This window comes from Ictidomys tridecemlineatus, chromosome 7 (genome assembly GCF_052094955.1).
Source record: "Ictidomys tridecemlineatus isolate mIctTri1 chromosome 7, mIctTri1.hap1, whole genome shotgun sequence".
Lineage (NCBI taxonomy): Eukaryota > Metazoa > Chordata > Mammalia > Rodentia > Sciuridae > Ictidomys > Ictidomys tridecemlineatus.
Window position 1 is genome coordinate 51940005 of NC_135483.1, and position 13958 is coordinate 51953962.

General features: G+C 40.5%; 1 protein-coding gene across 1 annotated transcript in view; it reads left to right on the forward strand.

The window, feature by feature from the left end:
- Positions 1-13958, forward strand: part of LOC144365468 (uncharacterized) — a 44777-nt gene that overhangs the window by 5666 nt on the left and 25153 nt on the right. The window contains exon 2 of the mRNA XM_078016989.1: positions 8935-9047. Within this exon, the coding sequence (XP_077873115.1) occupies positions 8935-9047 (113 nt within the window). The remainder of the gene's footprint in view (positions 1-8934; positions 9048-13958) is intronic.

Genomic DNA, 13958 nt, shown 5'->3' on the forward strand with positions numbered 1-13958 from the left:
CAATAAATAATATTAATGAAATAAATAATATATGAAGTTATTAATTTTTACATATTAATCTTATAAGGAAATAAATTCATAGTTTTTCAAGATTGTTCTTACTTTTTCTTTTGAGACATAAATCAATAAAAACAATGCATTCCACTGTAATCTTGTCACATGAATGTATGTGGAAATCTATGAAATATTCAGCCTAACCCAAAATTCACAGAAGAATGAATTTCCTTCAATTTTATTAAGGAATGGATTGTAGGGTATGTGTGTGTGTATGTGTGTGCGTTCTACTTGCATTAAAAGTCTTTGCTTTATCTAATATGTGCTTTCTCCAATTCAAAGATTATTCAGTCCATCTACTCTTCCAGTTTAAGAAAAAAAAAATTAAAAGGAGGTCCCAAGTGTCTATGGTATTTCTTCTGCAGATGATCAAAAGTTGACTATGTTGGTTGGACTTTGGTGTTCCCTAAAAATAGGATAGATAATAGCATTAGGTCATACTGAGGTCCCAGGGAGGGAATTTACCCAGTGGCATCAATGTGTTGGTGACTTCCTATATGTTTCAGTGTCATAAATAAAGCTGCTCTTTCCTTTGCAAGAAGAAAAGAGAAGTGTATTTTCTGTTTGGTCAGCAAGGCAGGAAAGGCAGTTTGGATTCTGTCCATCAACACTGATAAGCTGTGACATCAGGAGGCTGGGAGGATCCCCAGCTGTTCCACCTACGCTGGATCACAGAGAGCATGGTCCTTTTCAGGAAGCCCAGGGAGCCCAAATAGAGAAAGACAAATGCAGATAATTCCTACTCCGAGTTTCACAAATGATTTGGGTATCCGCATGTTTTGAACTTTGAGAGACCTTTGGTTTTCTGGGTTTATTCTTTGTAGCTCAAACAGAATGTGTTTTGAACATCTCCGTGGATGTAGCTCTTCCAGAAAAGTTTTCCTCCAAGAGTCAAAATCTTAAGGAAACAGTCAAAACTAAAAGAATATGCACAATATTTTTTTTCTACGAAATAATCATTTTTCTTTGTTCTCTTAAGTATATTTGTGGTGTCAATAGTATTTGATGCATTTTTTAAGAGAGAGAGAGAGAGAATTTTTTTAATATTTATTTTTCAGTTTTCAGTGGACACAACATCTTTATTTTACTTTATGTGGTGCTGAGGATCAAACCATGCGCCCTGCACATGCCAGGCAAGCGAGTTACTGCTTGAGCCTCATCCCCAGCCCCTATTTGAGGCATTTTATTCAATTATAAATAGCCATGATTACAACTAAAAGTTTTCAGTGCCTTATAATTCACAAATACACAAATAATTATAATAAGGTTTATATTTGCTCATTTGGCTCCCCTCAGCCCTTTTGGAAATTATGGGAGTTATTATTATCTTACAGATGAGGAGACCAAATTTCATGAAAGATAGCGGGCAAGGGGATTTGCCTAGGGACATCTCAAGAAGAATAAAGGAGTAAGAACTTAACCCAGTGTATAATATGTCAAAATACATTCTACTGTCAGTGTATAACTAAAAAGAATGAGTAAAAAATTAAATAAAAAAAGAATTTGCTGGGTGCAGTGGTGCACACCTGTTACCCAATGGCTCAGGAGGCTGAAGCAGGAGGATCATGAGTTCAAATCCAGCCTCAACAGTGGCAAGGCCCTAAGCAACTCATCAAGACCCTGTCTCTAAATTATAAAAAAGGACTGGGGATGTGGCTCAGTGGTTAAGCACCCCTGGGTTCAATCCCCAGGACCAAAAAAAAAAAAAAAAAAAACAACCAAAAAAAATCTTAACATAGTTCACAATCAAAACCCACCATCATCCTTCCATCTACTGAATGGATAAATTGAGGAAAGGAGGAAATTTATTATTGAATATAATCATATACAATTTTATATATATATACAATTTCATTAACAAACTGCAAGATAGGGAACTATTATTAAAAAAACCTATTTTTTTTTTTTGCCTGCTACTTTGGTATTTTCTTGTCAAGAGTCACTGGCAAAACAGCAAATTAAAATTCAGAGACCAACAATTTATTAGATATTTAGTAAGAGGCTGAGTGAAAAATAGGAGATAACTCCAGGAAGAGAGGTAATGTCAAAATATCAGGTTACTGGAATTTCTTGAGAGAGCAAACCCAGGCAGAACATGTCACAAAAGGGAGCTTATTTTTAAGAGGAGAGTTCAGACCTCTTTTTTTTTTTTTTTTCCTTTTCCCCAAGTCTGAGGAATATTTTCTTTTCCCTTTCAGAAAATCCAGATTAGGAACTGTATCTTTGCCTGGCCACCTGTAAAAGACTTCAGAACAATGTAAACCACCCTGGGCAGGATATTGATTCTGATGGAGCTAATGTTGACTAAGCAGAATGATGGCTTTTTTTAACTGGAGGAATTCCAGATCTTTCCTTAGGCCTGTCTCTCCAGGGAAATGAACTCTGTCCTCAAAAAAAAAAAAAAAAAAAAAAAAAAAAAATCCACAGAAAACCTGAGTAAGAATGAAGATTTATGGTGGGAGCCACTGGGCGGAAGCTGGAGATCTGGTAGCTATCTAGGAGCTCATCTCTGTTATTGGAGAAACTCTCTTGACAGGATATAGTCTGGTTATCGCACAATCTTCTCAAGTTTCATTTCCATTCTGCTTACAAATGCCCCAAATATAAAGAGATGCATTTCATTAAGACAGCCTTTTAAGAGGCAGTTTATCCCAGCTGTTGCCGTCTATCTTAAACACCTACCTTTTCACCCTGCTGTGGAGTTTACATGTCGATAAGGGTTGTGAAAAAAAGGGAACTTTAGAAACCTCAGCAAAGGAAGAAAAAAACACCAGGTTGCATAGCCTCTGGGAATTGAGGTAAGAGAAAGAACCCAGGAAGCTTTAAATTCCAGAAAACTCCTCCTCCTTAGAGAAGAGACCTGGGATTATACCTGCCTGCCTTGAGGGTTTTGGGGCTGACCCCAAACATCAGGGACTATAAACACTTTTCCAATCACATAAACGGAGGGATTTTTTTTGGCTGCTACTTTGGTATTTTCTTGTCAAGAGTCAGTGGCAAAACAGCAGTGAAAGGCAGGAAGAGGAGAAACAGACCTCCAGGCACATTTCCTCTCTCCATCCCCATCCATGATAAATTCTCAATACCTGTTTTCAGGATATGCATATGTGGACCCCAGACCTGGATTACAATGCCAGCTGACCAAGTGATTTGCTGGCAAATGACCTGACCTGTGTGCTTTCTCCCACCCTTGGGTTTTCAAGCTCAGAGCCATTTCTCTGGACTGCTAAGATAATTCTGGAAGACTTTCATGGGGTTGGAGGAGGTTAGAATTTAGTATTGAGTGGGGAATATTAGAGGAGTGGTCCCAGAGATCTGCTGGGGTCCCTGGTGCAACCCTCTTAGTTGATGGGGCTGGAGGTGGGAAGGCCCTTCCTTTGTTGAGTGGAACTCCAGCCTGCTTGCTCCTGCAGGATGGGCTGCAATGTTTGAAGTCAGGACGGGTGAGTCTCAGGAAGTAGGCTGCATCAGGTTCCCATTAGCGCTGACAGCGGCACCAGCACCGTAGGTTCACACCAAGACATGGTAACAATTAAACCTGTGCTACTGGTCCTTACCCTGCGGTGAAGCTCTTTTCTTCCTTACCGATGGGACTTAAAGTCGCCCTGGTTTCCTTATGGCTCCATTTCCTGCAGATTCCCGTTACTTCATGTCTAATCTTGCGCGACCACTCATTAGACCACACAAATTGCAACAATTGTCTGCGGAGTGCAGGCCCTGTTAAAGACCCCGAGTGTGCCCAGCAGAAAGACTGTATCTCTCTGAAATATGAGTTACTTCCTGGGCAAATAGTCAATTACCCCAAATCAGAACTATAAATATTGGGGAGAATACCATAATCATACATACATACCCTGAGGCTTATTGCTATTTCTTTTTTTAAAAGGGAAGTTTGGAACAATTAACTCCATTTTCAGTGATGAGAAAGATAATACATGCATAAATGACTGTAACTTGGAGCAAAAAAATAAACAATTTTTAAAAATGCTATGGCTTTTCCAAAGAAGAAAAACTATTTTTTTCTTTTTCTATTTTTCTTGGTGGGGGGTAGTACTGGGGATTGAACTTAGAGGCATTTGACCACTGAGCCAGATCCCCAGCCCTGTTTGGTTTAGTGACAAGGTCTCCCTGAGTTGCTTAGCACCTCACTTTTGCTGGGGCTCGCTTTGAACTGGTGATCCTCCTGCCTCCATCTCCTGAGAGCTGGGAATACAGGGGTGTGCCAGTGAACCCGGCAAGAAATTTCTGTATACAGAAGCCAGATCATAAAAAAGTACTATTTGAACTGAACCTTGAAAAATAGGTGAACTTTGGATACTTCAAAAGAACAAAATGATGTGACAAGAGGAGGAACAAAAGCTGTGGCGTCCACACTCATAAATCTGTGGTAAGGGAAATAGTCTGTATGGCACAGTTCCTGTGTTCAAGAGGATTCCCTTCTGTCAAAGTGACAGCACACATGCAGGTAAGAAATGCAGATGTGTCAGCCCCAGTGGTGCACAGCTATTACCCCAGCGACTTGGGAGGCTGAAGCAGCAGGATTGTGAGTTTGAAACCAGCCTCAGCAACTTAGGCTCTAAACAATTTAGCGAGACCCTGTCTCAAAAAATAAAATGGGCTGGTAATGTAACTCAGTGACAAAGCACCTCTGGGTTCAATCCCTAATACAAAAAAAAAAAAAAAAAAGGAAAAAGAAGAAGTATATAGATGCTCCTCCATTCATGATGGGGTTACATGTCAACAACCATGGTATGTTGAAAATATGGTAAATTGAAACTCATTTAATACACCTAACTTACCAAACATCACAGCTTTGCCTCATTTACCTTATATATGTCCAAAGCAGTTCCATTAGTCTAGTGTTGGACAAAATCATCTAATGAAAAGTCTATTTTTATATTTTATATTAAAGTATTAAATATCTCACATAATTTATTGAATACCTGTACTCCCAAAATGTTGCCAACACAATGCACTGTACAGTAAGGGTTGTTCCCTTGGTGGTCACTCGAGTGACTGGGAGCTGTGGCTCCTTGCTGCTGCCCAGCATCATCGGAGAGATCATACCATGAGCATCCCTTGCCTGGGAAAAGATCAAAATTCAAAGTACAGTTTCTAACAAATCTGTATCACTTTCACTTCATTGTCATGTTGAAAAATCGTAAGTCCAACTATCTTAAGTTAGGGACTGTCTGTCATTTAAAGGACAACTTAGGACATGGTATGATCATATCCCTGCAAATATTTAAGTGTGGTGTGTTCATGACAAATTCTATTTCAAGTAAAGAGCTGTCAGGGTTTGATGAAACAGCTGTTCCAGACATGTGGAGGGGTGGGGCTTAAGGCTAAGGGAGGGGCTTTAATCTGAAGGAGAAATTAATTGAGAGTTAGAGAGGCCATGCACTACAGACCAGCCATTCTCAAAGTTCAACACACGTCCGCATCATCCTGAGGACTCACTTAACACCTATACTCCTGAGTTCCACACTAGCGTTTCTGATTCAGTAGGTCTGGAGTGAAGGCATTGAGTTGCATCTTTGGCAAACTCCTTGGTGCTACACACTTGCGCTCTGAGGACCACTGCTGTGACAGACCAGCATTCCCAGAACACAAGCATTGCCTTGGGGGAATACCTGGGAAAGTCCACCAGGGAAGTACTAAAAATCAGTTTGCTCAGAACTCTTTACATTTTCCTTCTTGTTGATTTCCCATCTGAATAGTACTATAAACATCCTTGTGATTTTATTTTTCCTATCTCTAAATGACTTCTTGATTTAGAATGAATTATTATAAAAGAAGAAATGATGCTTCCATCACTCCAGAAGGAACTAATATAGTTGAAGCTTGATACCTTGTGTGTGTGCGTGTGTGTGTGTGTTTTGCTGGAGACTGAATGAAGGGCCTTGCAAACACAAGGCAAGCAGTCTACCACTGAGCTACACCCCACTTCTTATTTTGAGATAGGTTCTTGCTAAGTTGCCCAAGCTGGCATCCAATTTGTGGTCCCTCAAAGACTGGAATTACAAGTGTGTGGCACTCAGCTTGGATGTCATTTTGAAAGACAGGTTTTTCATCAATCCCTTCTGCAACACACATATTTCTTAAAGTTTTTCTTTCCAGGAAGTGTGGCCTATTATGGGATTGGTGTTATGGAGATTTATACACTGCTTGCCTATGGTCACGGCTTTAAACCCCCCTTAGAATCCAAGTGTTGCAGCACCGACTCAAGGTTCATTGCAAAAGGATGCACTTTTGGTTGCTTTTCTAAGAGAAGTGCATTGTTTATTGTCTCAAATGTTATATAAATAGAAATTATAATCCTTTTCCATTATTTTTTAGCTTTTACGTATTTAAATAAAACCATGTTTCCCTCTATTGTCACAGAGAAAAAAAATGTAATCCAGATTAATGGGAAAAAAAGACTCCCAAATTTGAGAATATTTCAAAAATGTCTTCATTCTTTCTGAAATAGAACAATTTCATAATCTTCTTTCTACTGTATGAGGTCATTCATGAGTTTCTTCCAAATTGACAAGTTGGTTGAATAGGAATACTTTCCTATATACATTACTTAGAGAGAGAGCCTCTTTTATTTTAATTAATTAATTAATTAATTTAGTACTGAGGATTGAACCCAGGAGCTCTTAACCACCGAGCTACATCCTCAACCCTTTTTATTTTTTATTTTGAGATAGGGTGTTGCTAAGTTGCTTAGGGTCTTGCTAAATTGCTTAGGGCCTTGATAAATTGTTGAGGCTGGCTCTGAACTTGTGATCTTCCTGCCTCATCCTCTGAGCTTCTGGAATTATAGGCATGTGTCACCGTGCCCAGCTAGACAGCTTCTTTTATGCATGTTTAAAAATCATGCCGGGCATGGTGGCTCATGCCTGTAATCCCAGTGGTTCGGGAGGCTGAGGCTAGAGGATTGCAAGTTCAAAGCCAGCCTCAGCAACTTAGTGAGACTCTGAGCAATTCAGTGAGACCCTGTCTATAAATAAAACACAAAAGAGAGTTAGCACCCCATGTAATTCAAACCCCATATGCTACACTCTGTATTCCAAAATGTTCTGTGCACACTTCCCAAATTTTCCTCTAATCTTTTGACTATTGAAGAGTTGTGTCGTATGCAAATGACAGCAATTAGAGAAAATCACAATGCACACAGTTAATAGCATGATTCATATTTATGAAGCCTTAATTTTATATGAATACCAAAAATATATACTGATTATGCTGCTCAAATTTTGAATTGAGCAAATAAACAAAATAACTGGGAAGAAAATTAATTTCATAGCAATGAAACAAACGTGTTATCTTTTCTTATGATTTAACACATGGAAGATAACTAAGGTGTATTGCTTTTAAGTTTTTTTTTCCCCCATCTAGAAAGAAATGACAGTGTCTTGTGTAATTAGTTGCTAAAAGTGCTAATTTCTTCCTAAAATCAGAGAACTTTGCAGCACAGACAAGAGAGAGGTAGGACAATATGGCATGTCTTCAGAGCTGTAGACCTTTGAGGAGCTGAGTTGATTGTGGGTGTCAGCCTGGGAACCCACAGTGATAATGACAAGGCAGGAACAGAATCCTGGAATTATCAGAATCTTTGATCCCTTGATTGAGATACTCTCTATACTATGTGAAGAAATAACTTCTTTTTAGCAGAAAAACACATTTTGTAAATCTGTCCTAGATTTATTACCTACTGGCATTTCTTACCCATTTCTTGACACTTTAAGCAATTTAGTAAAACAATATCTTCACTGAAAATGAATTGGATACAAAAAAGAAAATTTGATTTCTCCTCTAATCCAATATTTTAAAGTGACTTGTAATTTTTTTTTTTTTTTTTTAAGCTGGGTGGCCTACACCTCTAATCCCAGCAACTAAAGGCTGAGGCAGGAAGATAGCAAGTTCAAGCCAGTCTGGGCAACTTAGCTCAACTCTGTCTCAAAACAAAGAATAAAAAAGTTCTAGGATGTAGCTCAGTGGTAAAGTGCCCCTGGGTTTAATCCCCAGTACCATGAAAAAAAAGTTATTTTTTTTTTCTTGGCCAAGTATACTTTTCTTTTCTTTTTTAAATTATTTTTTTGTAGTTGTAGTTGGACACCATAACTTTATTTTATTTATTTATTTATTTTTATGTGGTGCTGAGGACCCAGGGCCTTGCACATGTGAGGCGAATACTCTACTGCTGAGCCATAACCCCAGCCCCACCAAGTATACTTTTCTGTGAAAGAAAATTTTTGAATTGAAATCGCATTTACATTTGTTTCTAACCAATGACGTATATTTTCATTTATTGATTACTTTTCATGCATTTATACCTTGGGCATGTTAGCTGTAGACATGGAATTCTCTAGCATAACACAATGTCGTCAATGCAAAATGCTAGGTATCTCTTTAAGAAAGGAGACTAGAGTCTGTATAAATATATCTGTTAATTCATTTAAATCATTGTCCTCCCTTTTTGGCACCCTGGAGAAACATATTTCTATTCCATGTTTTTTGCTCAAAAATTCACAGTGGGGGCACTCTGGAATAATAGAGTTACTTCAGATTAGGTTGAAGAAAGTGAAAGGAGGTGAAGGGGTACAGGAGTAGCAAGGACAGTAGAATGAATCAGACATTATTACCCTATGTACATATATGACTATACGACCAGTGGGATTCTACATCATGCATAACCAGAAGAATGAGAAATTATACTCCATTATATATGATGTATCAAAGTGCATTCTACTGTCTTGTATACTAATTAAAACAAATAAAAATAAATCAATTGTTAAAAATTCTTTTATCCAGTATCTGTCTTCCAGCTAGTTGACAAGTCTCCTGAGAAATCTGATCTCATTGTTTTATTGTCATTTTGTTTATGACCAGAAGAATCTCCACTTTCCCCGACACACCCTTTGCGGCACAGTACCTCAATCTGCACCTACTCACCAACTGGCCAAACTTGGTCTTGGTTATACCACCAGAGGAGGAATGTCCAGGTGAGTGTTCAGCTCTGCCCCTTACTAAGTGTGTGGCCTTGGCTAGGTTTCATTCCCTTTCTGTGCCTCTGTCTCCTCATCTCAAAGTGAAGAGAACCATCCTTAATGAACATAATGATGAAATAGTAACAGAATGATCATTGGTTAGAACTTGGTAAAGATAATCCTAAGGGGACTCAAAGAGAGTGATTTAATAACAGAGGAAAGATGACTCATGCTGGGCCACCTCCCTGGAATGTTCTCGTCTCCCATTTGATACCCAGTGAGTCCATGTGGTCACCCTCAGGCCAGTTCACAATCTATTCCTTCCCCAGATCTTTCTCTGACTGAGGCAAATACTGTCTTCCTCCTCCGTGGCCTAGGGATTTAACTTCAGTGCTTTTCTCATTTTCTTTTTGGATTAGTTTACTAGGCAAAAAAAAAAAAAAAAAAAAAAATACTACAGACTAGGGGTTTTAAACAAGAGAAATTTATTCTCTCATAGTCCTAGAGGCTGGAAGTCCAAGAGTAGGTGTTGGCAGGGTTCATTTATCTGTGGCCTCTGCCTGGCTTGCCATTGGCTGTCTTTTCTCTGTGTCTTCACGCAGTGTCTGTGCCCTAATCTCCTCTTCTTACAAGGACCCCAGTCATATTGGACTAGGGAGCTCACCCATAGGACCTCATTTTTTCTTAATCACCTCTTTAAAGATCCTGTCTCCTAGTCACAATGTGAGGCACTAGGGTTAGGGGGCATATGAATTTTGGGGGAGCCACAGTTAAGCCCACAACAATACTTTTCTCTGATACCCCCACAGGATCCAACATGGCGCCAGTCACCTATGTGTCACTAATTAATTAAACAAATTGAGAAGAAACCTGGGAAGGGAAAGGAGGCAGGAAGCAGAGAAAAACAATCCTTAAAATCTGTTTCCGATACCATCAGGGAAATTGTGGAGAAAGCAAGGAAGGTTAGTCATCACCTCTACTGTTTTCCTTTCAATAACATGTCCTCGCACAACTGGATTATTTCATTAGAGTTGGGTTTCATTCTTCCTGAAAAATGATACCCCTGGGAAGGATGACATAATAGAAAGACTGAGTGGAGCAAGGCAGATTTTGCATGTTACTCACAACCATGAAGCCTTCAGGGCCTGGCATGTAGGAAAGACGTACTAGTTGTTGTTAGTTTATTTATTTATTTACTACTAGTACTACTGCTGCTGCTACTACTACTACTACTACTACTACTGCTACTACTACTACTACTACTACTGCCACTGTCATGATTATAGTCAGTGTGGACTATAAGCTCCATGAAGATAGGAATCTATTCATTGCAGTATTTCCTAGCTTCACTTGGAATGGAGCAAAATGTCAAAGCTCAGTATATTTGTTAAATAAATAAAGACACTGAATCTCCAAGGCTCTCTTTTCTCATTTCTGGAAAGAAATATTAATAGAGCACTTGCAATGTGTGAGGCCTCTGCCGAATGGTTTTTTTTGGGGGGGGGGCAGTACCAGGGATTGAACTCAAGGGCCCTCTTCTAACACTGAGCCATATCCCCAGCCCTATTTTGTATTTTATTTAGAGACGGGGTTTCATTGAGTTGCTTAGCACTTTGCTTTTGCTGAGGCTGGCTTTAAAGTCACGATCCTCCCGTGTTAGCCTCCTGAGCCGCTGGGATAACAGGTGTGCACCAAACCGTGCCCGGCTGTGCCGCATGTTTTATGAGGATTATTTCATTTCGATATTCCGATCAATCTTCTGGAATAAGTACTATTTTATCCTCACTTACCAATGAGTTAAATAAGGAGTTAAATAACTGGTTGAGGTCACACAACTCAGATGATGTCACGCTCAAATTGGAAGTACCAACCAATATGTTCTATTGTCTTCCTCCTGTCCATGTAAAGAGTGAAAAATTCCAACTTCACAGGCTTCACAACAGTGCGGATTAACTGGGAATTTGTAAAGCGTCTGATATGCAGTGAGAGCTCAGTAAATGTCAAGTCCTCCACCTCATTGCATAACCAACATCCCCACGTGCAAAGGGCCCTAAGATCTACCCTCGAACTGGAAAGCCTTCCCAGATCCCCCATTTGTTCTTACGCTGCCCCATTTTCCTGCTCTTCTTCAGAGTAAAACTATCTATACTGAAGAGATGTCTGGACTTCATTTCCTCATCTCCCATTTTGTCTTGAACCCACCAAAGTGTGGCTTCCACTCCTTTTCTCTTCTGAAACTGCTCTTGGTGAGATGACCTGACATCCAACCAGCTCAGTCCACAGCCTTGGCTCTGTCTCAGTGCTCTCAGCCTCTTGGCATCATTAAGTTGAGCCCCCAACACTCCCCATCCTCTTCTCACTTCTCTCTCGAAGCTTCCTAGTTTTATTTCACTTCCCCTGGTATTCCCTCCTGTCCCCTCTGTTGGTTCCCTCACCTGCATTCTAAGCCTAAACGCTGACATATCCCAGGCCTAAACCTCTTTGTCCAGGAACTCACTTGCAGACTCATGTTTGGAACAGCACATGATGTGGATGGTTCCAAGTGTCTGTCTCCAGGCTTCACTTCTCGCGGGAGCTTCAGATTCCTGAGTCCAGCTTCCTACGTGACTTGCCACTGGCAACTCTAGTGGATATTGCCAGTTTGGCCTACAGGTTTTGATTCTGCACTCCTCTCTTTTTCCCCCACCGAGACCTCCCTGATTCTTCCTCTCTCAAGTGACCCCATCTTCCACACAGTTGTTCAGGACAAAACCCTAGGAGTCACTTGCAAGGCCTGTTTTCCCCCCTTTTCTACATTCAATCCATCAACAAATCTTGTTACAGGATTTACTTCCAAAATACATCTCAAATCCATCCATCTCAAATCTCCCCCTTGGAATTAAAATAGAACTCAGATTTTCTGACATGGCTTATAGGGCTCCCTGTGGCTAGCACCCACTTGCCTCTGGGACCTCCAATGAGGTCAAAATCTCCCTGTTCGTGTTGCCTTGGCACACTGTGTTCTTTGAATATAGCACTTATTTCTGTTTCAGGGACTTTGTACTTCATGTTCTTTCTGCCTGAAATGTTTTCCCCCTAGAACAATGGCTGGCTTCTTCTTATCATTTAGGTCTTAACTCCATAAACATGTGAGTTAAAGTAGCTTTCTTCTCCCAACTCTATGTCCCTCTGTTAGTTAGAAAACCGTTTGGCTTAGCCCAGGTGGTGGTGCCATGCCTGTGATCTCAGTGATTCAGGAGGCTAAGGCAGGAGGATCACAAGTTTGAGGCCAGCCTCAGCAATTTAGTGAGACTTTGTGTCTCAAAATTTAAGAAATAGAAAGGATTGGGGATGTGTAGCTCAGTGGTAGAGTACCTCTGGGTTCAATTCCCTGGTACCACCACCACCACCAAAAAAAAAAAAATTGTTTGTCTTCAAGCAAGAATAAACCTAATAAGGGCCTAACCTGTCAGGACTTTGTCTCACATCTTAAGACACCTAGGGTAGTCAGGTCAGGGCTATGCCAAGCTCAGGGATGCCATCAGGGACTTGGGCCCTTTCTCACTTTCTACTCTACCGTCCTTAGCATCTTAACCTTCTCCCCAGTGATATCACCTCATCAGCATTATGTCTGTGTTCGAAACAAGGAGAAGAGGAAATTAAAAGGATCAAAATCTTTTCTCATGTGGCTCTGCATTTTAATGGGCAGGGAAGCCTTCTGCAGGGTATTTTATCTGCAGTCAAGGATTTATGTCATACTGCTACGCCTAGCAATAATGAAAATTGGGAAATATCTGTTTCATCTTTCTGGCATGTGCATTAGAGAAAAAAGGGAAACGAGAGATAGGGATGATATGGGGTAGTTAATTCCAGCCACATTTTATGCCGTGTTGCTGTTTACTTTTTTTTTTCTTAAAATCATGATTCTGTCAATTATCTTGTTATTTAACTGTTTTCTTACGTGGGATCTAGACACACTTGGGACATGCTTTGATTTACTTCTGACATTCTTTTATTTATGATAAGTATGTAAGAATAGTGACCTTATGGCTTTTGTTTGTGGCTTTGAATAGATGAATCTCTGGCACAGTAGGCATTCAATAACTGTTTGCTGATGATTGAATAAGCCAAAAATAAAATTTTTCTCATGTGGAAAATGGGTTTCTATAAGACGTCATGTACCCACATCAGATAATCAGAGTCTGGTCGTGAGCATCCTATGCAAATTGGCTGGCCTGCCATCAGGGCACTGCTGAGTGACTGGAGTAATGACAGTGATCCTGTCCACTGCAGTCACATTGACGGGAGTGATGGTGTCTTCCGTGAGGTCCACACTGTCTCTCCAAGATGCCTTTGTGATAGCTCAACTGACAGAATGTCCACGGGTTCAGAAAGAAGTAGAGTTGTCTTCCCACAGGGTTCAGCCACCAGCTGTGTCTGGATTCATGGACACTTCCTGGCCACACAGGAACTCACAGGTTTATTCAGGCACATCCCGTGTGTCTATATCACCTCAAGATTCCATTTTCAAGAAGGAATTCAGTCGTGGCTCTCAAGCTCAAGGTGGAGTGTGGCAGTGGCTGGGATCTAGACACACCTGGTGGGCTACCAGAGCAGTTTCTTTTGCAGACAGTGAACAGCCTCCTGGGAATCCCTCACCCTAAGGAAGAGTTAGGCTAATAAGTTCAGCCCGATTCCAGTGTCTTAGTGATGAGTGGGGAGAAGAGATTCTGAATCTTGCCCCTTGTCCTCAGATGAACTCTTTGTGACTCACATCACATCGTCTCTCTGACTCACATCAGATCAAAGGGAAGAAAGGTAGGTGTTGGAAGAAGAAATCCTCACCAGGTTGCTTTGGTACCTTGTAGAAAGGGGTTACACCAGGGAGGGAGAGGTGTTCTTTCCCCCTCCTCGTGGCGGACAGCCCTGCCTGTGATGTGTGGAGGG